We start from the raw sequence: 26,128 nt of genomic DNA, 5'->3' as shown, positions 1-26,128 counted from the left end.
GGTTCGAGCCGTTTGGGTTCACAGTAGTTGTTTCCTTTTTTTTTTTTTTTTTTTTGTCTTTTTGTTTTCTGACTCAAATTGAGCTGCACCTCCACTACCGAGCCACAGCGGCGGATTAGGGCCATTTTAGGGAAAATAAGACTAAGGAACCGGGGGAGGGGGGTAATATTCTGGGGAAAAAAACACACAAAAACATGTAAAAAAAAACAACAAAAAAACAAACACAGATTTATGAAAAAAAAAAAATCTGAGATTATCGAGTCACAAATTTTTGACAAAAAAAACAACAACTCTGGATTGAAATAGTTTTCCACAATCATGCTTGTAACACACACACACACACCTTTCTGTGTGTTGTACAGTGGGCTCCTGCTGAACCTGATAGTGAACTCAGCAACACAAACTGTGAAGGTGTGTTAGTGCCACTGGAGGGACAACAAAAAATTATGGGCTTTGGAGAGGGGAGGGGATATTCCAAGAAAAAAATATGAGATTAAAGAAATCAGTTTATGAGGAAAAAACTTGGAAAAATAGCTTTTTTTTTTTTTTTGGTCAAGGCTTCTCAAGGTGCCTCCTTTTGTAAATTTGTTGTTAATTGTTGTTATTTTTTTCACATATATTTATGAGGTTTTTTTTGTCCACTTTAATATCAGAGATTATCCGGGTTTTTTCTCATAAATTTACAAATTTAGTCTTGGAAATTCTTCCCCTTGGAATATTCACCCTCCTCCCCCGCTCTGTAAGTTTTGTCTCTCCCTGCAGTGGCCCTAATACGCTGCTGTAAAAATCTCCACCAGAGTGAGGAAAATGTTTTTCTGTGACCCTGATGGGCCATGTGGTGGCGCTACAACAAGCATCTCTCCCTCCTGCTCAACAGAAACGTTTGGGATCGGCCCCAAGTGTGTCAGACGGAGCGCATATGGCTGGATTCAGCTGCACCAGGCCAGCCGTGCAAAAACACTACTTTAAAAAAAAAAAAAAAAAAAAAAAAATTATTATTCCTGCCAAGTTGCTTCAGCCTCATCATCCACACGTCATATGTCACAGCAGCCGGCGTCGAGAGCGGAGAAACACAAACATTTACACAAACCTCAACATTCACCAAGAGAGCAGAGCGGGGCGGGGCGGGGCAGGGCAGGACAGGGCGGGACAGGGCGGGACGGGGGTTTCCAGACTTTTTCACAGTCCGGACCCTCAAGTTGAGTTTTACCCCCCCTTCACCTCGTGGACCCTGACATGGAAATCTCATTTTATATAATCCTGGTGTGTGTTTGCATTAACGTGTTCAGGTGGCCTGGCTGAATCATCATCATTGATAATTCTACTCACAGCGGAGAGACTCATCATGTAAAACATTCATGCATTTCTTGTATCGTATCAGTTTCTCATGAATTAAATTAAATTGAAATTAAAGCATCCCTCCGTTTGCTCTGGACCCCCCTGGGGGCCCCTCGAGGACCGCCCGGGGGCCCGTGGACTCCACTTTGAAACCCACCGAGCATCGAGCAGTCAAACCTCACAGACACACAGTCTCATCATTGTCCGGTGGAAACCCTGTATCTCCAGTTTTGGTGATTTTCATGTTTTAACTTAATTTGAGTATTTACAGGCTTCTATCTGGGTTCAGGAAGTTATGAAACCTTTACAAAACTAATTTTATAAACTGGAAAAAGTCTGAAAGTTGATGTTATGGAGATGCGAGGTTTTGGTTGGACAGCAGTGTGTGTCGTCTCACCTCATCGTGCTCTGCAGTGACGCTGGAAGGACAAATTGGATTTTTAAAAAATTGCGATCAGTATCTCAGGTGTCTGCGTGTGTTTGGGCCTCGCTAACATCTGCCTGCAGCTGTTTGTTAGTTATTTCCTTTTCATGATAAACACCCTTCGACACAGAGAGCATGAGGAGGAAAAATGCCGAGCTAAGGGCGCATTAATCCTGCGGCTCACGTGACACCGAGCCCCGTGTGAGTGGCTCATTTAAACATCGATTTTAGGCGAGGATTTAATCTGCGGACCTGAGCGCTTCTGTTTTTTGTTTTGTTTTTTTTTTTGTTTTTTTCCAGGGAGTGTGCAGTATTTCTGACCCTGGACCGTTAACGTCGCTTTAGAAATAAGTCAGTTTTATTTGTATAGCCCTAAACAAAGTTAGCGTCAAAGGCCTTCACAGCAGCCGCGTTACAAAACAATAAATGAACATGATGAATGGAAAAGGCACGACTCAGCCTTTTGCCTTTCAGCGAGTAAAAGACAAAACTCCCACTCAAAGCCCCGTTACACCAAAACACACCAACACATCAGTCTTCACCTGTGTCGGCAAAACAACATGAATCAGTAAAAAAGAGGCTCCTCTGCAGTCTGCTGACCAAGACAGCAACAGCAGAAGAAGAAGAAGAAGAAGAAGAAGAAGAGGAGGAAGAAGAAGAAGAGCCTGAAACTGCAGTTCAGGTCTCCTGAAACGTCCAGTCTGCACTTGGGATGTACCCGAACCCGAATACGATATTCGGACGTACACAAATAACGCTTTGATCCCGAGTAGTTTTTCTGTCCGAAGTTTCTCCTCATTATTCGGGAGCTTTTTTCTAAAGAAAAAAAAAGTTTGGATGCGTGTTTGAGCTCGATTGAATGAATAAATAAGTTTATTTCGGTCTTAAATCATACAGGATTTCTTTTTTTTTTTTTTTTCACCATAACCATTACAAGGAAAAAAATGTAATACTTGGACCGAAAAGGCGCAGGCTGAAGCCTTAGCTTATATTTTCCTACCCTTTTAACTCAACTTAGATGACAAACAAACAAACAATGACAGACAATAGGATAAACCAAACACGGGTAAAAGAAAGAGAGAATGAATTTGGTTGCTTCACTTTCTAGATGTGTGTCATGCACACAGGTGCCCAGCCCATAAACACTTACAAGACACAACCACATAGAAAAACAAATAATAGTCAGAGTCATCAGACTTCAAAAATCAAATATCCAGAAAAACACGCCTAGCAAACAAATAATAAGGTCATAGAAATAATTCTTTTTTTCTTAATGACCATGCATTTTTTATAAACCTCGCTAAAGCAAATACATCCTTCCTGAATAACCATTCTAGTTTACTTTCATCATTTAGCCAAAATAACTCGGGTTTAACATACTGCATTTTTTGAAAAAGAAACTGCCTCTCTTCATTATACAGAGGACAATGGAACACAAAATGCATTTCATCTTCAGTCACCTTTAAATTACATAATGAACAAGCTCTCTCTTCCTCTAGAAATAATAATTTAATATTTATACTAACGTTCTATATTTATTAATTATTTTATCTTTATACATTTTCTTGAATCTGTAGATTGACCTGCACATTTTTAGGTCGTTATCACAACCATTCCATATTTCTCTTGCCTTGACCGATGTACCTCTCCTTTTAATATTTGTTCTTGCTGTGGTCATTTCGAACACGAGTGTACTCATGTCTCAGCTCGTAGCGGTTTTCTTTTATCCGGAACAGTTCCTGAATGCAGCTTGGAAGCATTTTTTTTTCTGTGCTTTAAAAGCTACTCAAACTGCTATATCATAGAATTTGAGAGTGTGATATTTAGTAAATAATTTATTAGCCGGCTCATAATAATCAGATTTATTTATTATTCTCATAGCTCTCTTCTGTAGTATAAAAACAGGGTTTGTGAGCCAAACGCTGATTTGGAGCCAATTACAAGAGATTAAAACAAAACGTAACAAAAAACATGTTGGTGTGTGTTTTGAGCCATCACGTGATGCACTGAGGCCCAAAAAGCATTTTTCTCATAGACAATAACGGGAAAAGAAGCGGCTATAAAACGGTGGAGACATTTTTTTGGAGCGTCACAGCCCCCGGCGACACGACTCGTTTCACCAGCAGAATCTGATCCATTCAGTCTGATCACGTTTGGAAAGTCTGGAAGAGCCGCACGATTCAATTATTTTATTCCTGTTCTAGTTCACTGAGAGCTAAACCGGAAGTTAGCCGGCTAGCTCGGCGGCCAATTCTGGTTTCTTCCCGAATCCGAATAATGAATCCGAAGGGTTTTTTTTTAAAGCCCGAATCCGAACCCCAATCCAAATAGTGCAACGGCTGTACAGCCCTAATCTGCATGTCAGCCTCCACGTTGGTTAAGTGTCACTCAGGTCGTGGTAGAGATATTACAAACATCTCAAACCAGCCCAGGAAGCTGCTCCTGCCCAGATATGCTGTGATGAAAATGTGGAATTGAGATACAGAGAATAATTTTTTTCTCCCTGGGAAATGGCACCTAGTCCAGAAATTACACATCGCTCCATGTAATTACGGTGCAGGCCATTGACGAGTGTCGTGACACAGACCGACGGCGACGATGTGGGATTTTAACGCCTGTCAAGATGAAACTTTAAATGTAAACATGGAGGAAAAAGTGTTTGGGAACGTGACTTGACGTGGACGGGAGACACCGCAGGTCATTAAACATCACAGGAGCCAAACAGGATCTCATCAGCAAGCAGACTGGAGACGCCTCAGTGACTCCTCGGGAAACGTTGTTACTTACAACACAATAAATTTACCTCTTCAGCTTCTCTCTCTCTCAAACTCCCCTCTGTTGCCTCTCACACATCCCACCTCCCCTCCCCCCGCCCCCCTCAGCCTCCACCAGCCCTGTGTTTCCTCTCCTCTGGTCTGATGCATTATTCATCCTCATGTTCGCAGGCTTTCACCCATCTTGTGCTTGATCAATAAAACATACCTGTGTGCTTGCTCTCTCACCTCTCCATCCTCTCGCCGTGTTCCCGAAGCCAAACCGCGAGGAGCGCGCCGAGACCGACGGCCTTTTCACACTCGCAGGGAACGACGGCAGGATCCGAGCCGCGTCCCGAATCTGAATCAGAGTCAGGGGAGGCGGGCCGGATCCATCGCCGCCCTCCGGTTGTTCCTCAAATCCAGAGAAGACGGATCCTCGAACAATATTTCAGACTCGCATAGGGGAGGCGTGCGACACGTTTATCATGACGGCGTAAGCTGAAGAAGTTCTCCAGCACTCAGACGAGCGTTTTGGAGCAGAATAAGTTTGAACTGAATTGAAGTGATGTAATGGGAATGCAACCTCAAGCCTGTGACTCATCGTGTATTATCTGCAGTGGAGATCTCTGGAGTCGGCTGCATTAAAATCACATTTAAAGTCATAGTTTGGGCTGTTTCTCGGTGTTTGTGACTCCACACAGGTGTGATAGATCCTCCAGGTGTCATGTGTCGACAAGAGAGCTCTTCTTCAAAATGAATGAATCAAATCAAATTTAAAAAATAAATAAATAAAAACAATTTGGAGTGCTGACCCAAAACTGAAAAGATATTTTGTAGGATGTTATTATCAACGCTCTTTCCCAGCCGTGGTTCTGACCAGCTGGTGGACCTACTTTGTCTCTGTATGACGCTCCTCTCTGAGCTCCCCTCAGCGCCGCACACACCTGTTCCAGCAGGTGAACTCCTTCATCACTTTAAAGCACACCTGACCTTTAGCGCAGTATGTGTGTGTGTGTGTGTGTGTGTGTGTGTGTGTGTTGTCTCGATCCCTGCTCCCAAAATAACACCTTTAACACCTAAAGCAACACCAACAAAGAGGATTACGCCATTATTAAAAAATAACAAGTGCTGGTACCAAATTACTCATGAAAGCACAATCAGGTTGAACCAACTGGTGCAAAGTTATTGAAAAGATATACTTACCATGCCGGATCTACTTTCCAGTTCAAATAGGAAAATAACAATAAACAATGGATCCATCGATTTTTTATTATTTTTTTTATTTTGGCATAATCCTCTTTGTTGGTACTGTTCTGCAGGAAGGAGAAGCAACAGGATATTGATATAAAAATCCAAACTCATTTTAAATTTAGTCAATCATGCGAACAAAGGGAGTATAAATATAATATAAACAAACAAAATTTAAATGCAAGACACAAGGAGCCGTTTTTTTAAACATCCCTTTCCTTGTTGTTTTCCAGTTTGAGTTGGAAAGTAGATCCAGAAACGACCTGAGAGCATGTTCACAAAATAACTGTAATGACACTATGACTTCATATTGATACTGACACTATGGCCTGTCCACATTAAAGGAATTCCTCACCCAAAATCGATATGTTTCCTATCATTTACTCACCACGGGTTATCTTGAATGCCTAGTCAATAAACTTTTTAATTTCATGCTGCACAGAGAATGAAGTTTCCCAAAACGGTTGCCATGTCTGTTATGAACATGTATATGAGTGTGTATGTATGTTAATATGTCTTTCAAATTGTGCAACTCTTTGTGCAGCGTAGTCCAAGTCTTGACTCTCCAGTCGTGTGTTCAAAAAAGAAAAAGAAAAATCCTAAATAAACCACGTCCAAAAAAACGCCTCATGGCCGAGGTCCCGCCTCCTGCTCTCTCATTGGCTGCACAGTCGGTCAGTCTGGTGAACAAACCTGTCGATGTTGATGTCGATGCAGCCGTACAAAGGGACAGACAAACCTGCATGAAGAATTTGAATCTTCTTGTTTTTTGCTGCTGATCGACTCCACGCTGACAGAGACGGCTGCAGCTTTTGGGAACATTAATTCTCTGTGATTAAAACTTTATTTCCTGGACTTTTGCAGACAATTGGTGGTGAGGAAATGACCCAGAACTTAAAGCTTTAGGCTGAAGTGTTGCCTGCCTGGGTGTTGGAGCAACTCCTCGTCGGTACCTCGAGCGGCTCAGTTCAAAGATTCTGCTGAGGTCGATGTGCACAATGTGCATTCAGCAGCTGTGCACATCCTATATGTCCTGAGAAAAAAAAAAAAATACACCAAACTTCATCTCCCAGATTTTCCTCGCTTGAGCGCCATATCGAGCGGCTGATGTCGAGCAGGTGAGCAGCTTCACTGACCTCCACACGGCAGCTGCTTCCAACAAGCTGCAGCCTCTGAGATACTGTCCAAATGATACTGAACGACTCAGTGCAGCAAACCAAAAGAAAGGAAGAAACATTTCATAGAGATTCAACATTCCAGTTTGCATGGAACCTCGGGCATATGTGAAATATTATTTTCTTATTTCTTATTTATTTATTTAGAAGTCAGGACAATGCACATTAATGAACATGTACCAATGTACATGTAAATATGCCAGATTGTAGCCCAAGGGCTAATTTCCATCTGCAGTCCTCTAGGCAGGTTGATGTTACATTACATAAAAACATAGAGCAATACATTTCAAAAGAGGGTTAAAACAGCATAGACACATACATTACAAATATGTGTTAAAACAACATATGGTGGTCGTGTTCAGTAGCGGTTTTAGGCACAGGCGAAGCGGGCAGCCGCCCGGGGCGGCATATATTCATGTCACGTGGGGGGCGGCATGAGAGCAAAAAAAAAAAAAAAAATCATCCTCGCTGCAAAGCAGTTTTCTATTACCGTATTCATCTGAATATAAGACAATATTTTTTCCATTGAAAATGCCCTGAAAAAACGCCCTCGTCTAATATTGGGGTCTAAGCAAATACACATGTATTGTGCTTGCATATAAACCAGTAGGTAGGCTCGCCTGATGCCGCAATTACCGGCGAATGGCCGCATTGCACAGTCAATAATCAACCATGTTGTCTGTGTCACTGTCCGTTGTGCTGCTGCAGCCGCGTATGAACAAAAGTTGATTTATAATGAGAGGATGGCAGTATGTGTGCGCCGCTCACCTGTCAGATCCGGCAGACCTGACCGGGTGGGCGCGGCACCTGTAGGCATCAAGCCGGTGCCGCGACCGGCCCGCCTGATGCTGACCGGTGGCTTTTTTTTATGCAAACAAGATTTTGTTCATATAAAAAGTATTTTTCCAAAAAAGGTATTTGTGCAGGTGTTGGGGCCCCTGCTCTGGGAGGGGCGCGTCTAGCTGACAGAGGGGCACCGGTAGCGGCCGTTATCGCTTGGAAGTTCTCGCCTAGAACGGTAGGGCGCAAGGCAGTAATTTCGCCCAGGGCGGCAACATGGGCAGAACCGCCACTGGTCGTGTTGCATGTGCACAGTGTGTATCGCAGGATCAGAGACTCTCTGGATGAAGATTTGGCTCTTATGAACACCACAGGCTTATAACGAAGAGACAGGATTATAATTTACATGAAGACATTTTGAAACGTGTTTTATCTGTAAAATAGTTGAGTTATACTGTCTTTGTACGTGGATGGGCGTCAGTGTTGCTGTCTGATCACAGCCACCGCACAACCAAATAAACTGCCAATCAAATGTCGTAATATTCAGCAAAATAAACAAAGACACATGCATTTGCTGTTTTCATAATGTCATCGATATTTCCTCATAACCACGCTGCAGGTTTTGGCATCCGACGGCCATGAAGTCCCCGTCTGCTGGGCTCCGTTAAAACCTCCCAGAGTAAATCCACAATGCTGACACACGGCGAACATCTTGAACATGCTTCCTGTTTTCAAAAAGGAAATGCATGATGGGTTTTTGAAGCTTTCATTTTTTCCCCCGCTGGATTGTGTTGAAGCCCTTTGAGAAAACGCTGCAGTAGGAAAATCCTCAATACCCAAACACCGAGGAGGATTGTGTTGCAATAAAAGGGGGATAACCTGCAGCCTCGGTGTCTTTCCAACATCAGTCACAAAGAGACTGTCACTGTGAAATAATTTTATTGTGAAAACTTTTGTTGTTGTGTCAAGGCGAGAGGCTGCTGCAGCTCGCTGTCCATCGCGCGCTGGCAGGGCCGCTTTGCATCTCCATTGATCAAATGACAAGTCAAATTACAGCAGAGTTAGTAAGCAGCAGAAGGTAAGTGCATCTTGTCCACCTCAAATCAATATCCGCAGTTTTTCAGCGCTGGACTTAGAGAAAAGATGGCAGGCCGCTGACAGTTTCAATACAGCCTCACAATATACATGAAGCCTGGGATGGAGAGTTCACAGCTGTTTATTTTGTGTTTGTGTGTGAGGTTGCGAGCTCGGTTTGCCGGGGTCACACGCCGAGCGGCGCGGCGTGGGCCCGGCCCGTGTTGCACTGCAAAAAGTCAAAATCTTACCAAGAGTATTTGTCTTATTTCAAGTAAAAATGTCTTATTTCTAGTCAAAATATCTCATTACACTTAAAATAAGACATGATCACCTCAGAAATTACTTGTCTTTAGACAATTTGCACTTGTTTCAAGTGAAAATTTACTTGAAACAAGTTAAAATTTGCTAGAAACAAGAAACATATTCTGCCAATGGAACAAGCAAATTTTTACTTGTGACACAAGTGAACAAGTAAAAATTTGCTTGTTCCATTGGCAGAATATGTTTCTCGTTTTAAGCAAATTTTCACTTGAAACAAGAGACAGTTGTCTAAAAACAAGTTACTTCTGAGGTGATCGTGTCTTATTTTAAGTGTAATGAGATATTTTGACTAGAAATAAGACATTTTGACTTGAAATAAGACAAATAATCTTGGTAAGATTTGACTTTTTGCAGTGTGGACAAGCTGTCCTGGCCTCACGCTCCGGTGCAGCTCCGGATACCGCCGCCCCGCCGCTGCACCTCCAGCAGCTAAATGTCAGCAGAGGAGCTCCGCCTCATTGACTTTCCAGCAGCCACAACCACTGTAGTGTCTTAACAAAAATAACACCGCCTCCGGGTGGGATCAAGCCTGACGGTCCTCTGCTTTGGCGAATGCTGTGAGCTCTCATGATCCAACACAAATAAAACACATTCAAATCCAACATTCCCTTTGTTACTTAATATAACAATAAAATATAACTGACTAGAAGAGCATAACAAGGTTGTTTTTTCTGTTTTGCTGCCCCCAAACTCTGGAATGACTTACCTGTGCACGTTAGACAAGCCTCTTCACTGTCCATTTTTAAAACCAGTCTTAAAACCCATTTTTACTCATTGGCTTTTAACCCAGCATGAGACGTCGCTCTGTTTTATTTGTTCTATTGTTTATATTCCTTTTTACTGTTTTATTGCTTTTACTGTTTTGTTGTTTTATGATCATTTATGCACATTGATTTTAAATTCCAGCATCAGACCTGGCTCTGTTTTAATTTGTTTGATTGTTTTTATTCTTCCTATTGTTTTAGTGCTCTGTTTTAATTTGTTTGATTGTTTTTATTCTTTTTACTTTTCTTTCTGTTTTGCTGTTTTATTTTCATTTTTGTACAGCACTTTGTTTCAGCTGTGGTTGTTTTTAAAGTGCTATATAAATAAAGCTGAGTTGAGTTGAGTTGAGTTATTATAGTTTCCTAAAACTAACCTGAAAGCTAAAACTAGATGAAAAAACATTTTAAATGAAATAAAAATAAAAACTAGACTTTTTACTTCATACAAAATTAAGTAAAATAATATTAAAATCTACAGAAAATGTGTTGAGTTTTTGTCAGTTGGGTCAGATGTGCTCACACAAGCAGCTTGAGTTTGTGTTGGTGCTGATGTTTATGGAGACTGGGATGTCCAGACGGCCAGATTAGAATAAAACACCTAACTTCCACTGACACTGACAGCAAGAACAACTCAACTCCAATGAAACATTTTCAAACAAGAAAAAACTCAACACAGACCAGCAAACCCACCCTGGAGACTGAACTGACACTAAACTGAACTGAAAACAAAATAGTGGTGTGGCACAGCTAAACTATCGTTCATTTTGTGATAAAAGCACCAAATTTGGTAAACTCATTGCTGAATATACACTACTCACAAAAAGTTAGGGATATTCGGCTTTCGGGTGAAATTTTAGGATGAACCTAAAATGCATTATAACCTTTACAGGTGAACTTAATGTGACCTTCTGTAAACTTTTGAATGCACATGTCCAACTGTTCAATGTTTCAGTACCTTTTGCACAAGTTGCTGTTCTCTAACAAGGAGTTTAACGGCAAAATTCACATCAGGTGTTTGATGCTCCAGCTCATCGAGGTCGTATCATTAGGGAACGGCTGCTGGAGACTGGGGTACCTCAGATGGAGTGGCCTGCACTTTCTCCAGACCTGAATCCCATAGAAAACCTATGGGATCAGCTGAGTCGCCGTGTAGAGGCTCGGAGCTCTGTACCCCAGAACCTCAATGTCCTGAGGGCCGCCCTTCAAGAAGAGTGGGATGCCATGCCTCAGCAGACAATAAGTCGACTTGTGAACAGCATGAGACGTCGTTGTCAAGCTGTAATTGATGCTCAAGGGCACATGACAAGTTATTGAGACACTGACATTTTTTGTTGTGGTATATCCACCACTGTTGTTGGCTTTTGTTTCAAGAAATTGTTGGAGATGAGGAAATCACCAGTGTATGCTTCTACTTAAATGCCCTACTTTCATGATATAACATCACTGTAGCATGAACTTTTTACATTTTCCATAAATTTCACCCAAAAGCCAAATATCCCTAACTTTTTGTGAGTAGTGTATGTTGAATGAATCTGGATATTGGGCCACTGCAAATTTTTATTCTGATGACTGTGGCAGCCATTTTCAAAACTGGCCCCCAGTGGTTACTGGCATGGAATGCTTTGCCTACACTACAGCTGCTGTTTCATGTTTTCAGCACCACAAATATAATTTAGAGACATTTTAAAGTGGGAAAAAGCTTTATTACAATGTAACAGAACAGAACATAGCTACATGCAACATACAACATAGCTACAGCTTTGCTACATTCCAAGCTAACTACATGCTCCAAGCTAACTACCTGGTTTTGCTAGTTTGAAAATGTACCTCTCCACTGTTCTCACAATAATTCTTTTTCTCTTTAGCCTTTATCTATGATGTTCAAAATGTATACATCCAAAAGCTAACATATTTTATTCATAATTATTACAGTTGAAATAAAATGTTTAGGCCTACCTTGATGGACTGTCCACTGCAGGAAGCATATGCTAGCCAGCTCGTTGGCTAGCTGGCTTGCAGTGGTGGTTGTGGTGTTGGGACAGAAAGTGTTTGAGAAACTGAGTGTGTATAACTGTATTTTTTCTTAATTTAATGTGCATTTACATTTTTAAAATATTTTAATGAATCATTTTAATATTTTTATTCATTTTAACAATTCAAATGCCTGCTATGGCCACTAGGGGGCGATTTGGTGATGGCCTAATATCCAGATTTGTTTGAAATATATCCACCAACACATCTACCAAATTTTATGCTTTTATCACAAAATGAACGATTGTTGTGATATATTGAGCTAAGCCTCCCCACTAAAAAAAAATATAATGATAATAAAAACTAATGAAAAATACAGAGCTGTAATAACTCTGATGTCTTACCTTGACACCCAAATGTGGACAGCAACAATTCCAAAGCCCAAATCCTAAACCCTTTTTTCCATCTACTGGGAGAAGGGAAAACACTGAGGCGCTGCCTGCGTGTCTCCCCTTCTCTGGCTTTAGGAGCAGCAGAGGAGTTAGCGTGCAGCTGCAGTACCAAACAGTTTTTCCAAAAGTTTTGAGTCACCGCAACCACGAGAAGACCTTGATCACACAGTCATAACCGTCCACAGGAAACACCGGGCTGATTAGATTAACTGGTAACACTTTACAATAAGAGTACAACAATTAACGTTAGTTAATGCCGTAATAAACATTAAGTAACAGGTAATAAACATTAAGTAACAGTTAACTAACCGTTAACTAATGTGTCTAAGAATCATGTACTAATGCTGTTTATGCTAAGGTATTAATTTATATGTTATTTAAGGGTTATTGTAGATATTATTAACATTAGTAAATGCCATAATAATCATTAACTAACAGTTAATTAACCATTATGGCATTAACTAACATTAACTAACGTTAATTGTTGTACTCTTATTGTGAAGTGTTACCGATTAACTGTGGACAGACACACACCAGACACACGATCCCCTCCAGGCTGCCACCTGGTGGAGACAATAATTACTATCTAGTGACATTTAACACAATAATTAAAATAATCCAATCTTTTAATATGAAAGTGTTTGCATTAACCTCATTTGTTATGTTTTTAATGAATATTTTCTCCTTGTTTTGCCAGATATTGATTTGTGCATTGTAGTGAGCACGCTGCCAGACAGCCAGTAGGGAATGACACATTCTTCTTCTTCTTCTTAGAAATGAAGTCTCCTCTGGGGGCAAGACTTTTGTCTCATTGTTCAAGCTGCTGGCGAGAGTATTTCCATTTACCCTCAGTGTATTATAACTAAACATGACCAGATTCCTGGGTTTCCCCTCTGTGACATGGTTACATGTTTTAAGTGACAGATTAATAGCTCAGCATGGCTTGCAGGGCAAAGCTCTGTTATTACATGCTCTCTTCTCCAGTGTGCTAAAAAAAATTAATATTCGCTGCCTAATGTAGGGCACCTCAATTTGAATATTTCATGCAATATGCCCAAGCATCAAAACCATCTCCGTCTTGAGTCTAAGCTAACATGATTAGAAGCGCTATATTATTAACACAATTGGGTGGAAGTGATTCCAGAGAGTGTGCATTAGTAATCACAAGAACAATTTTCCATCAAGTTTTATCTTCACAATGAAGTGTGATTTCACGGAGCGGCTGAGGTCATTTCTATTTCCAACTTTAAAAGAGAGTTGCCCGTTTTTCTTATCGCCAGTACACAGAGGAGCCCTCAGCCTCTTGTTGAGATGGACCATCATGCATTTCAGTGAAGCCTGAAATCTGCGTATCGCTGTGTCAGCAGTGACAGACAGTTTTCCTTCTGTGCTGTAATGGATGCTTTAATGTTTGGGGACTGGGGAGGCAAGAGAGAGCGTGTTTAAACTAAGAAAAGCAGCCGTGCAATCTCCTATAGGCACAATAATCCGATTACACAACACTTCTGAGGTATCAAAATCGAAAATGCACCGCAGATAATTTTTATGTGGTAAGCAAAATCATAATAATAAGCCTCTGCTGAAAATCTGTCAACCTCTAATTTGGAGGGAATCGATTTTCTAACGCATCAAACTTATCAGACATAAAATATCAAACACAAGACAAAGCCAAACAAAATGCAGCTCCTGCCCTGGTAAGAGTGAAAAACAGACTAGCGAGCAGAACAATTTAGAGGAAAACCAAAAACAAATACCCAGCAACCAGATTTCCTCAGGCTGGATCAAAGATTTGCAGCAGGCCACAGCAAACAGGAGCAGACTCCCTCCCAGCCGCTGCAGAAAGGGAATGGCACTAACAAATTATGTGCCAGAAAAGTGGGGCCCCCCTGCCAGGCTGGAATGCATTAACCATGCTGTTTTGACTCGAGAAAATGGTCCACTTGTGTCCCGGGGGATAAGAGCAAGTTCATCCGCGGACATTATGGAGTTTCACTCGCCCGAATCGGTGACAAAGCGCTCAGGAGCCCAGTGAAACCCATCCACACACACTCGGAGCTAAGTGCTCTGTTTCTGAGTCGGGAACCGGGAGCCCACTGCTACTGGGGATCTTTGAAATTTCTCAAATTCTGCCAAACGGAATTAATATTGATAAAGGCAACGTCTGGGATTAGGCCCGGTCTGGAATCTCCTAGGCGGGCTGAGAAATATCAAGCAGGGGAAAAGCTGTCATGCATTCATTTTTATAAAAATAAACTTTACAAAAGAATAATTCAGCTTCCATCTCATAACCCCGGGCAGGAGGCTTTGTGATCCCTCCTGTCCGTCCATCCGTCTGCACAATCGCTCAAAAAATACCGGACTGATTTGCATGAAAATTGGTGGGAAGGTTGATCATGGGCCTGTGAAAAAGTGATTAATATTTTGGGCCAATCAGCCTCAAGAAGGATGGCGTTTCCATCCATGCAACTTCAACAAACCCGGTTGGCCGGTCATAGGCTAGCCTTGATGAAGGTCCCTTGTTTCCTTGACTTTCTGATTTCTGTTTCCTTGATTTTACCAGATGGAGAGACACACCAAGCAGAGTGAATGAACCCCAGGGGAAAGAGTGAAAAACGAATGAGTGGTCTTCAAAATATGGAGCTCTCTGAGGCTGTATTCAATATTCAATATTCCCCTTGTGCACATTTACGCTTTATTTAGCCAGCAAAGTCCCACTGAGGTACAAGATGCGTTCTTCCAGGGAGTCCTGGGGAATCACTGGGAGAATTAACGAGTCATGCTTTCCAGGCTTAAATTAGATGAACAACTCAAGAGACCAATGAGAGGACAGTGGGTGGGTCTTATTAGCTCCTTCCCATTTTTGAGAATAGTAGACTGTTAGGGTTATTTTAGACAGTCAAAAGTCCAAGACTGTGCACAGAACAACTCTAGGACATAAGTCAGCCACGAGTCCCACAGTGCTTTACTCCAAGAAACAGCCAATCACAGAGCTTAGAATTACAATTACAGTTAAAATTCTCATTTGGTCAAGATCAATTCAGGAGAGGACAACGACATCAAGACCCATAAAGCTCTGGTTCTGGTCCAGAGGACGGAGGAGCTACGAGGCAGAGCGGAGAGGGAAAATATAGAGGAAGGAAGGAAACATCGAGGCAGAATTTGAATTCAGAGGCTTCAGATTCTGTTACTGCTGGGGAAGATGAGCTTTGTCGCTTTGAATCAACTTCATACACATCCTCTTTAATCATTTCAGCAACTACGGGAGAATGTTTTTGTTCCTGACTGCAACCATCGATCTGGAATACAATATATGACTGAATGAATATGATTTGTGGCTGTAGCTGGGACTGTCACCATAGAAACAGCTGATGAGGCTCATGGCTACTGCAGAATTTTGTGCCATTTGACATGCGGTGCTAAAGGAAAGGAAGAAACAGAGTCGAAACATACCACTGAGGCATCACCTGCCGCTGTGGCCTGCAGTTTATTTATCCAGGAGATTCCCATCATTCACTGCTGAGTGATGTAAAAGTAAAGGTTCAGTTTGGGGGGAAACAATAAGGAAGATGCTTCCAGCTCCACCAATTTGCCGGCTCTGTTAGGGAGGGAGGCTGGTCGCGGGCCAAGGCGGCATTGACCAAAATTACTCACCGACTGGCCAAAAGGGGCGTGGCCTATATCAACAACATTGCTGAAAAAGGGGTGTGGCTTTGCACAAACTGGGCTGTAACTTCTAGAGCATGGAAACCCGACCCGAGCCTGTTGGGTCGGACAAAAATTTAGAAATTATGTTTGGGTTTGGGAAAAATTATGGACCTTCTGTCTGTTCTGGGTGACTTCCTGCACAGTGCTGGAGTTTACGTGACGACGCTGAAGGCAACACGTAGGCTGTTTCAGGTGGAAAATGTAACCTAGTGATGGAGGACGAGCAAAATCTGGGGCTCGGTTCGGGTTTGGACACAAAAAAGAAGGCCTGTCGGGTTCAGGTCGGGCTCGGCCTCGGATCGGGTTCGGACAAAAATCTTTGGCCCGATCTGAACTCTAGTAACTTCCAGCGGCAACACCGGTGGGTTTCTGAGCTCTGCTGAGTGTCTTCCTCTTCACCGTCTTAGTGCCCCTGAGCCAGACACTTGTATTGAGTTTTATTTATATAAAACTTTTCAAAATGAATACAAGCCACAAAGTGCTTCACACAAACAAAGCAACAATAAAACGCCGTGCAATTAACAATAAAAAAAAAAATGCCAGAACTGATTAAAAAGGAGAATGCACCAGGCACACAGGAGACGGGCAATAGATAAACACTCTCTGTATAGATCTGTTCTGAGAGGTGGATCAAATCATGCCGCAGATTTTGGCTGACTAAACTGCTCAGGCAGGCTATTAGTCAGCCACGCAGGGCCCTGCGGCTCTGCAGTGGGATTACAACATGTGAAATGGACTTAGCTGAGCCATAAAGGTGCTCAATAAAATTTTAACATCCATTCCAAGTAGTAACAGGCAACCGGCTAAAAATTGCGGTAATATGATCCCATGACACCTGTTTATTTTCAGCTGATATCCGGGAAGCAGACGCAGTCATCCTGGACTGTAATTATTGGCTTCGCCCACCCAGCAGCTCCACTGAAGCTGCTCAGTTTAATTAGTACAAGACTGTGGTTGTTCTGGACTTTTCCCAGGGGCGGATCAACACGGACGGATCTGCCTTCCCCCCCAAAAAATCCCCCCGACCAGCTCGTTACACTGACATGTGCCTCTCGTCTGTGATGTGCACTGGACTCCACGAGCTGTTTTGCGATCAAATGCTCTGACTGACATTAATGATTCTGTAATTTTGTTGGATCCGCTTCCTTTCGACCTTCATGATGGTGATTTCCAAGCATTTCCCAGTGTGACGTTTGACATGCCAGAGAGCAGAGTTTGAATTTGCTGTGATTCAGCACGTGTAGGTGGAGAGAGCGGCGATGATAAATGATGATAATGAAGTGAAAGAGAAAGTAAGTGAAGACCAAAAAGCACAGAAACTGAATGGAAAGAGCCGGCACATAACATATGAATGCATTAACATATGAAATGAGTTAATTTTAATTAATTTGAGGCTTAAACAGTGGTTTAAATAAAGTTAAACTTGAAAACCATCAGTGTGCTGCTAAAGTGATTTAAAAATTATTGGAAGCTAATTCATATCTTATTACAATATTAGCTAATTAGATGTGAGCTAAATCAATCATAATTAACTGTGTTGTTGTTAATAAAGTTACTGAATAACGTTCTGGCAAAGCCACCAACAACCTGCCAGGTAAGACTCAACTCCTCCCAAAACCAACATTTTTTTTTTTTTTTTTCATTTTAATCAAAATCAAGAGCCAGTAAGTTATTTTCACAATTATTTTTTTGGTTATTATTATTTTTTTTTAACACTTTACAATAAAAGTACAACAGTTAACGTTAGTTAATGTTAGTTAATGCCATAATGGTTAATTAACTGTTAGTTTATGATTATTATGGCATTTACTAATGTTAGTAATATCTACAATAACCCTTAAATAACATATAAATTAATACCTTAGCATGAACAGCAGTAGTACATGGTTCTTAGACACATTACTTAACGGTTAGTTAACTGTTACTTAATGTTTATTACGGCATTAACTAACCTTAATTGTTGTACTCTTATTGTAAAGTGTTACCTTTTTTTATGTCATGTTTACACAGGACGTGCATCAGCTCTCCTGACGTAAACAACAAACGCTTCTGCCGATGCGGTGACCTCAGCTGAGTGTTTACAGCTGTTGCCATGGCAACGGGAACCACCTGGAAATACTCTGATTTGCCGTGAACCAAAGGCCCACGCCGGCTCTTTCCATTCAGTCTCTAAACCAAAACGGGGCTCAGCGGTGCAGACGTCCTCCACGGTCACAGCTGGAGGGTACGGCCCTGTTTCCATGACGTTGGTCCGTTCTGCTTTGACCCATGACCAACATCCTCACCCACTTCCATGATGTTAGGGATGTTAGCGTTTGGGAACTAGTCCTTGTTTGTGCTCTAAGCCCCACCCCCTCAAGGCCAATCGGCTGAAAAAGTGAATCACCTCCTCTCTGGGCCATGACCAACCTCCTCACCATGTTTCATTCAGATCTGCCCAGTGAAACTTCATTTATCCTGCTGAGAGATGAACAGACTGGAGCAATCACGTGACCTGACCTCCTTGATGGTGATGGAGGTAATAAACTGAAAAGTCCAGTTCCACAAAATCATTTCCTGTGTTGCATTGTGGTCTATAAAGGCTGCTGTCAGTGGAGAAATCAGTGTCTGTCTCCTGCAGGGTGGATCTCTCTCTGTGTGGTGATTCTTTGTGAAAAAGTGTGGAGATTAGAACGAGGAAGGCTGTTGATGTAGCGTGGATGGCTGAGAGACAATTTCTCTGATTAGCACAAATGTTCGCCTTCTGTCGGAGTTTTAGTGAGTAAAAAACCTGCAGACGCTCAGTGCTCAGCGGCGGGACTGCCGGTCCCTGCTCTCAAATAAAAGCCCTTGTTTGATTTGGAGGGGCGGACACAACACCAAAACCTGCCTGACACAATGGATTTGGCTTTGATTTCCTTTTCGTCCTCAAGCTGTTTAACCCCTCAATGTTCTGCCAGCCTGCCAGCTTCTGTCTTTCAGAGGCTGCAGACGCTCAGCACCAGTGAAGATGCTGCACTGTTTTTTCAAACTGGACGTCACTGTAGAAAATGACCTCTAGTGACCTCGAGGATAATCAGAGCTTCATGAAACTTTACAGACACAAACTAGAGAGCGAGGCTGTTCAGAGGATGTCTGGTTTTCCAGGCAGACTGACAGTAAGGGGGGTGGTGGGCGGGGTTCATCCTGAGACATTTCCACAACAGAATGCTCAACATCCAGTCACCAAAAGATGCAATTCTGACAGAAATCTCCAAATGTCCAAACTTTTTCACACCAAATCACACCATGGATTTTGCTGTGGTGTTCCTCAGGGTCTTGGTGTCCTAATGTGGGATTTTGGAATGATTTTGGGCCATTTTTATTAACTGTCAAGTGGTCAAGACAGTCAAATTTAGCAGAAAATGTGTAACAAACGGTATCAGTACCAAAAATGCTGCAACATCTTACAGAGATGGGGACTCGAGTCATTGCGACTTGGACTCGAGTCGCTGTTTTAATGACTTGTGACTTGACAAAAAATAAAAAACTTGAGACTCGACTTGGACTTGACGTGAGACACAATGACTTGAATGTTTTGATTGTTCATGTTTTCAGTTTGAATATAAAATATAAAATATCTCTAACCTGTAATATTACCCGGTATACGAGTGCACGCTAAGAATGGTGTTGTAATGATTGGATGACGACCCTGTCAATCAGTCATGCCCTCTCTACTCCCTACCTTACGTTTTGGAGAAACACGCCCCTCATATCAGACGGTCATCATCATGTCGGCGGTCTGTCATTTGAAGAGCCGTTCTGCTGAGTTAGTGCTTGTAAATTAGCTAATAGCCTATTACCCTGTTAGTCAATAGTCAGCTTAGCTAACGTTAGCTTGATACAAGCATGGATACGAGATGGTTTGTGTGTGATTTATAGTCTCTTACTGACTATTGGCGAGTTAGTGCATGACAAGTAGGGCCTGGTAGGGCCTCAATAAAACAGAGCAATAAAGCAAAAAGTCATATTTTTTAAACAGGTTAACTAAATTGGCCGATAATATTATTTGACAGTTACTAATATCTTATATTTTCTCTTTATTAAGACTAGATTCTGCAGGTAAGATTGTAATAATGTAACTTGACTTGATCTTGACTTTATCTACTACAGGACTTGACTTGACTTGCCCAAGAAAAAAATACTTGGGACTTTCTTGAGACTTGAAGGTTAAGACTTGAGACTTACTTGAGACTTGCACATGGGTGACTTGATCCCATCTCTGACATCTTATGACACACACTAGATCATGGGAAAGACCATGACAGGCTCCCATCATGATGTTCTAACCCTTATGCTCTAAATAAGTATAAGATAAAAACACATTTACTCCAGATTTAGGACTAGAATAACTTGACACACAGAGCTGAGCTGCATCTCCAATTAATCTTCAGGTTCCCAGCTTTCAGATGTCGATTTTTAAATTCCCCCTGCCTCCTCACTAAGATAGCTCTAAGAAAGTGCCGGAAATGCAAAGAGGTTAAACCGTTTCACCCCCAAACACTTTGCCTTAGTAGAACTTAACACTGAGGCCTGTGTGGTTATGTACTGCATTATCATGTGCTCGTTTTTTCTGGAGTGTCTCCTTCTTCCCTTGGAAATGTAAAATGCACTGTAGAGGTTGCACAGGCTTCAGGGAGCTGACATATAATGCCCACATTAAAACATTTAAGAACCTTGGGGACACATGAATGGTTTTCTGTATATGATTGTCAATAATAGAATAACTCAAACTGCATTTTACTGCCGTGGAACGAGAAACATTTGAAGATCAGGATAGGGTGGGGGGTGGGGTGCGGGGGGAGACAGTCATCTTTATGAATTTTTTGTGTCACTTAATGCACTTTTTAAAGGCTCTTCCGTCTGCATCTTCTGCATCTTTTTCAATTTTCAGGAGCTGAAAATGTTTAAGTTTGCACAGAATGATGCCTCTTTCATGTAGAGTCTAGCGCGGCGCATAATGTGTTTGCCGTTGGACTGATAAAAACAGATGTAAGTGGGACAAAAATTGAGAATGCGAGCTCAGTGTGGGTAAAGAGACGGCGCGGTGACGCAGATAAAACCACAGCGTAACAAAAACCTGGGTGGTTGATGGCGGTAATGAGCAGATGAAAACAGCTCGGGAGAATTGGCAGAGCTCTCCGGCGTCAGATGTTGACCAGTTCGCTCCACATCCACCGAGTTACCAGCGTGCGAGGGTGCATGTAATTCTTTTTGAAGCTGCTTTGCTGCTGTCATCCTGCCAATATGGAAGCCTGTAGGACCTTTGATATCTCTCACTGAGGGAGTTAGTATCTTTCAGAGTTGTACAGTTCACTCCAGATTTAAAGAAAAAAAAAAAGTGTGCATGCTTCAGAAATGAATGAGATGCTGGAGGAAATCAAACAACATAACTTTAAGCACATTCAGCAGGTCTGACAAGGACGCGGGGAGGAACGCATGCTCCTGTAATGATTTATTGACAGAGATGTAGACTTTCCTTTTTCATTTCCCTGCCTGGATTCCCTAAGAATAACAATAATAATAATAATAATAATAATAATAATGTAAAAAAAAAAAAAAAAAAAAAAAAAAGAGTTTCTCTGACGCTGTTTTGATCTGTTCAAGAAAAAAAGAAGCATCGCTTCTGACTCAAACTCACCATGTAAATACAAAAACAGTAAACTCTGGCACTCAAATTAATAAAACATTAAAAAACAAATCAAACTAACCCTAACCCTTAATAAATGGTAAATTGATAGTTAATTAAACTTTAGTAAATAGTTATTTTCAGTTAACAAACAATGAAATGATAACAGGATTTACTTATTACACAGTAAACTATTTAAGTTTTATTGTTGCATGTATTGTAACATTTTGTACTATATTAAGTAATTTGTTAACGATAACTAATAATCCTAAGAAATCATTTGTAAAGCATCTACAGACATTACATAGATAAACAGGCCAGATATTTTATTAAAATTTGTTAATGGCTAATAACTGGTTTTTAAAAATAATATAAACATTATTTGAATGGCTGATAAAGTTGCACCTGATGTGGTAAATAGTTAATAAACACTGTGTAGAGCAACTTTAAACATTATTTGGATGGTTATTATGAAGTTTGATATCTTTACACTGCTAACGGTCTGTGTCGACTTGAACCCACGAATCGCTGCTTGCGGCTGAACTCATTATTATAAGCAGAAGTTGCAACTTGATAATAACAAAAATCAATCAAAATAATATTTATGGATGGTTTAGAAAGGATTTATTAACCATTTAACAAGGTATTATAATCATCAGCTGGAGCTTTACAAAGACCAATCCAAGCACTGCCCAGGTTTACAAATCAATTGATAATCATTAAGACATATTTAATAAAGTGTATAAAATGTTATGTGTGCAACAATAAACTGGGGATGTTTACTTTGTATTAAGCAAACATTACTGTCATTTCACTGTTTGTTGACTGTCAAATAACTATTAGCTAAAGTTTAATTACTTATCAATTTGTCATTTATTATTGATGGTTATCATAAAGTGTTACCAAAAAGCAGAGAGGCTTGTTTTTTTGGGGGGTTTTTTTAAGCTTTTTTTGGGACACTTGTGCTTTATTCAGTGGTGACAGCAGACGGGGACAGGAGCGGCGGGGGCGAGAGGCGACGCCCTGCAGCCAAGGCCTCGGCTCAGAGCTGAACCCGGGCCGCTGCCTCCACACCTGGTGCGGCTCTACAGGTGAGCCAGCGGCATCAGCAGGTCTTTTCTATATGAGGAGCTGTGCCAGGAGGAAAATAAACCATGATACGACATTATGGGAAGATTAGACTGCAGTCTGACGTTGCTCTCAACAATATTAATAACATTTAGAACACCAGAGGCAATTAAACTGTAAAACTGCATTTTGTCTGGTAATATCCCAAAATAAAGGGGGCTGAAGAGGAAGAGGAGGAGGAGGAAACCTTCAGCTGGAGACAAACACAGAGACGAGAGGTGTAGACAGTACTAAAGCAAACTTTATTAAAAGAAACATGGAGAAAACATCACAGACAAAATAGCTACAAATCTATCATTTTCCTCGAGTCGTTTCTCTTACAGCTTGTTTACTCCGGACTTCAATAATAAACTCAACAAAGTGTTTCTCTGTCAAATCCAACGACGAGCTCGTGTCCGGCGGCAGCGAGCAGAGCGCCGCGGGGCGCCGAGCGTCTGCCGGCGTCCCGCCTAAAACTCAGTGCCTCTGTATTTTAGCCACAAACGCTATGATTTAAATTTGTCTGGTGAGGAAAAGCTCTGGGGGTTTTCCCTATGATATAGTCACACCTTATTCCACACAGACTCAAGCGTGCATGCATACACACTTTCGCGCGCACACACAGATAAACAAACACACACACACCCACACACACGCACACACACACACACACACACACGCAGACCAACGTCTTTACTTTGGTCTTGTTGTTGTCCAACAGGATGCTACGCACCTCATCTAGAGATTCTCGTCTAGGTGAAGAACACTACATTCAGCATGTAGCACCTTCGGGGTCTGAACGGCTGACAAATCATTGGAGTCTGAAGGACGAACATGCACACGTTATTTATTTATAAATATTTACAAAGCCCCAAACCCTTCCCCCTTGCCCGCCCCCCCCCCCCCCCCCCCCCGCCCCTTTTCCCATCATCCCTCCAGCTGTCTGGCCTCTCGGGGTGCAGACAGACGCCGGGCGACGGGTGCAGCTAGTGGATCCGGGTCAGCTCCTCCACGATCTTGATCACCTCGTCCACGGTGGCCTCGCGCTTCATGCCGCTGCCGTCGTCGATCTGAAAGCACAAAGCGCCGCCGCTCTCAAATCAGCTGCCACCCGAGCTTCACTAGTTACAGCAGAATGTGTGTATTTTGTTTTATTAATTTAACCTAATTATTTTACTTAATTATTTCTTTCTTTATTTATTTTATTTAGTCATTTATTTTATTATTTATTTATTTAATTATTTTTTTTCTTATTTTATTTTTCTTATTTAATTAATTAATTTTATTTTGTTTTTTTTTTTAATTAACTGACTTGTTTTATTTTATTTTATTTTATTTGTATTCATTCCTTTCTTTCTTGTTGTTGCCCGCTGTGAGGAGGAGGAGTCGTCCTTTGTTGTAATCTTGTGGCTGCGTCTTGAAGCCCTTTGAGGCGGTGAAACTCTGATGCTGAAATATGTAAATAAACCTGAACTTGTTTGTGCTGGTAAACAAACACAGCAGTGAAACGTACAGGGGAGCTGAGTCAACGTGCAGCACATTTCTAGAGAATCTCACTCCTTCCTCATTCCTGTTCTGCCATTTTCATCAGGAGTGTTGTTGTTGTCTTTGCCTATCTTTTTTTTTTTTTTTGGGGTTTCATTTATTTGGAGTTGAGATTGTTTTTTATAAGCACCTGAGCATTGTTATCTTGTCTGCACATAACTGATTGCAAGTCTTTTTAAAAAAAAAAAAAAAAAAAAAATCACTGTTTTTTTTAATTACCTTGGTTTTATCTTCTATCATTATGTAAATGAACTACATAATAAAAAAATGTCATTTACTCTCTTGTGATGTTCTGAGATGTGATGTATTTTGCTCAGCGTTGGGGTTCAGGGCTATCGAGACAGACCGACTGAAGATCGTAATCACAAACAATTATCGTTACAATTTTAATCCATTTACTGCGTTCACACACCGTGTTCAGATACATGACGGCAAAACTCTGAAAGATAAATGTCTGAACGCTTAAAAACAGAGCCTGGCTTTATAATGACAATATAAACAAACAAAAAGAAAAAAAAAAAAACAAGAAAAGATGCCACCTCCCCTCAATGTTGACCTTTAATAGCAGCGCCCCCTTTAGGCCAAACTGTGTAATTCTGTATAAACACGAATCATGCCAACAGGTTTTGTGAAAATCAGAGAGCAGCCTTTATTCAAACTCTCTTAAACTAAGGCCTTGTCCACACTAAGCTGGGTAAAAAACATCTTTTCCTCTTATTTTTCTTTTTTGACAATGTTTAAGTCCATATTATACCTGGCCAAAGTTTCAAATAAAAAGGTAAACACATGTAAAAGTACTTCCTCCAAACAGATTTCTTTATACAGTCGTCTGAACCAGGCACAGCACTCGAGCGAGCCAAGAGCACAAGTGAGAGAGAGAGAGAGAGAGAGCAGCGGTGGTCGAGCGAGCTAGAGAGTGAATGAAGAGAGGGACCGGCGGCAGCGAAAGCAAAGCAGTGAATTAGAGAAATAAAACGCTTCTGATCGTTTCACGGCGGTGACGTTCTAAAGCATAAATAAACTCGTCCAGATTTCATGTGAACGCAGCATCAGAAGTTTTACAGTTTGCTTTCAGAAATTCCACATGGACGCACAAATTGCTGTTTTTTTTTTCCCTAGGAAGGACGGGGTTTTTCAAGTAACGCTTTACATTCATTCTCTACAGCCTTTCCCTGATGTCGGCCATAAGCAACTTCTGTCTAACCCTGACCTTAACCAATTAGCAAAAATGACACCCAAAATGTAAAAAAAAATCTGTCTTCTACCTCAGAAAAAACACAATAAATGGCTTAACCAGGCTTCTGGATGTTGGCCAATCAGAAGAGAGCGGGCTGTTCAGAGGAAGGGGCTGGACAGAGGGAGAACTGAGGGGCTGCATGAAGGGCCGGGATCAGATAAATACGGATGGTTTTGATCTGTGAATCATGCAAAGCTCCTCTAGTGGAGCCCAGGATTAACAACACAGCTGGAAATGAGCATAATTCTCCCACCTTTTAAGCTGATATCTTTCTAAAAGGTTTCCAAAAGTTTTTGTTGAAAACTGCAAGAACGTTGACCCGGTTACGAGGCGGACGGCCTACAGCAGCAATTTTGGGATTGATTGTGATTTGGTTCTAACGACTTGGGCGTTCTCTTGACCACTCCTAACTTTTCACAGATGTAGGAGCTGGTTTAAGCTCTAAGACACTTTCCCCGAAAATGTTAGTTAGTACTGACACAGCCATTATTTTTAGGAGTTGCTAAATCAGCTGATTTCAGCCTCAGATGTTTTGTAAATGCGGCCACAGACCAGAGATAAGACATCTGACAGAAACACAG

General features: G+C 41.4%; 1 protein-coding gene across 1 annotated transcript in view; it reads right to left on the bottom strand.

Annotated features, from left to right (window-relative positions):
• Positions 1-23,007: 23,007 nt before the first annotated feature.
• ddb1 (damage-specific DNA binding protein 1) overlaps positions 23,008-26,128 on the bottom strand; it is a 62,616-nt gene continuing 59,495 nt past the window's right edge. The window contains exon 27 of the mRNA XM_030078443.1: positions 23,008-23,835. Within this exon, the coding sequence (XP_029934303.1) occupies positions 23,752-23,835 (84 nt within the window). The 3' untranslated portion in view covers positions 23,008-23,751. The remainder of the gene's footprint in view (positions 23,836-26,128) is intronic.

This window comes from Myripristis murdjan, chromosome 3, assembly GCF_902150065.1.
Source record: "Myripristis murdjan chromosome 3, fMyrMur1.1, whole genome shotgun sequence".
Classification (NCBI taxonomy): domain Eukaryota; kingdom Metazoa; phylum Chordata; class Actinopteri; order Holocentriformes; family Holocentridae; genus Myripristis; species Myripristis murdjan.
The sequence above is the reverse complement of the archived record's forward strand: the minus strand, read 5'-3'. Positions and strand labels throughout refer to the sequence as shown.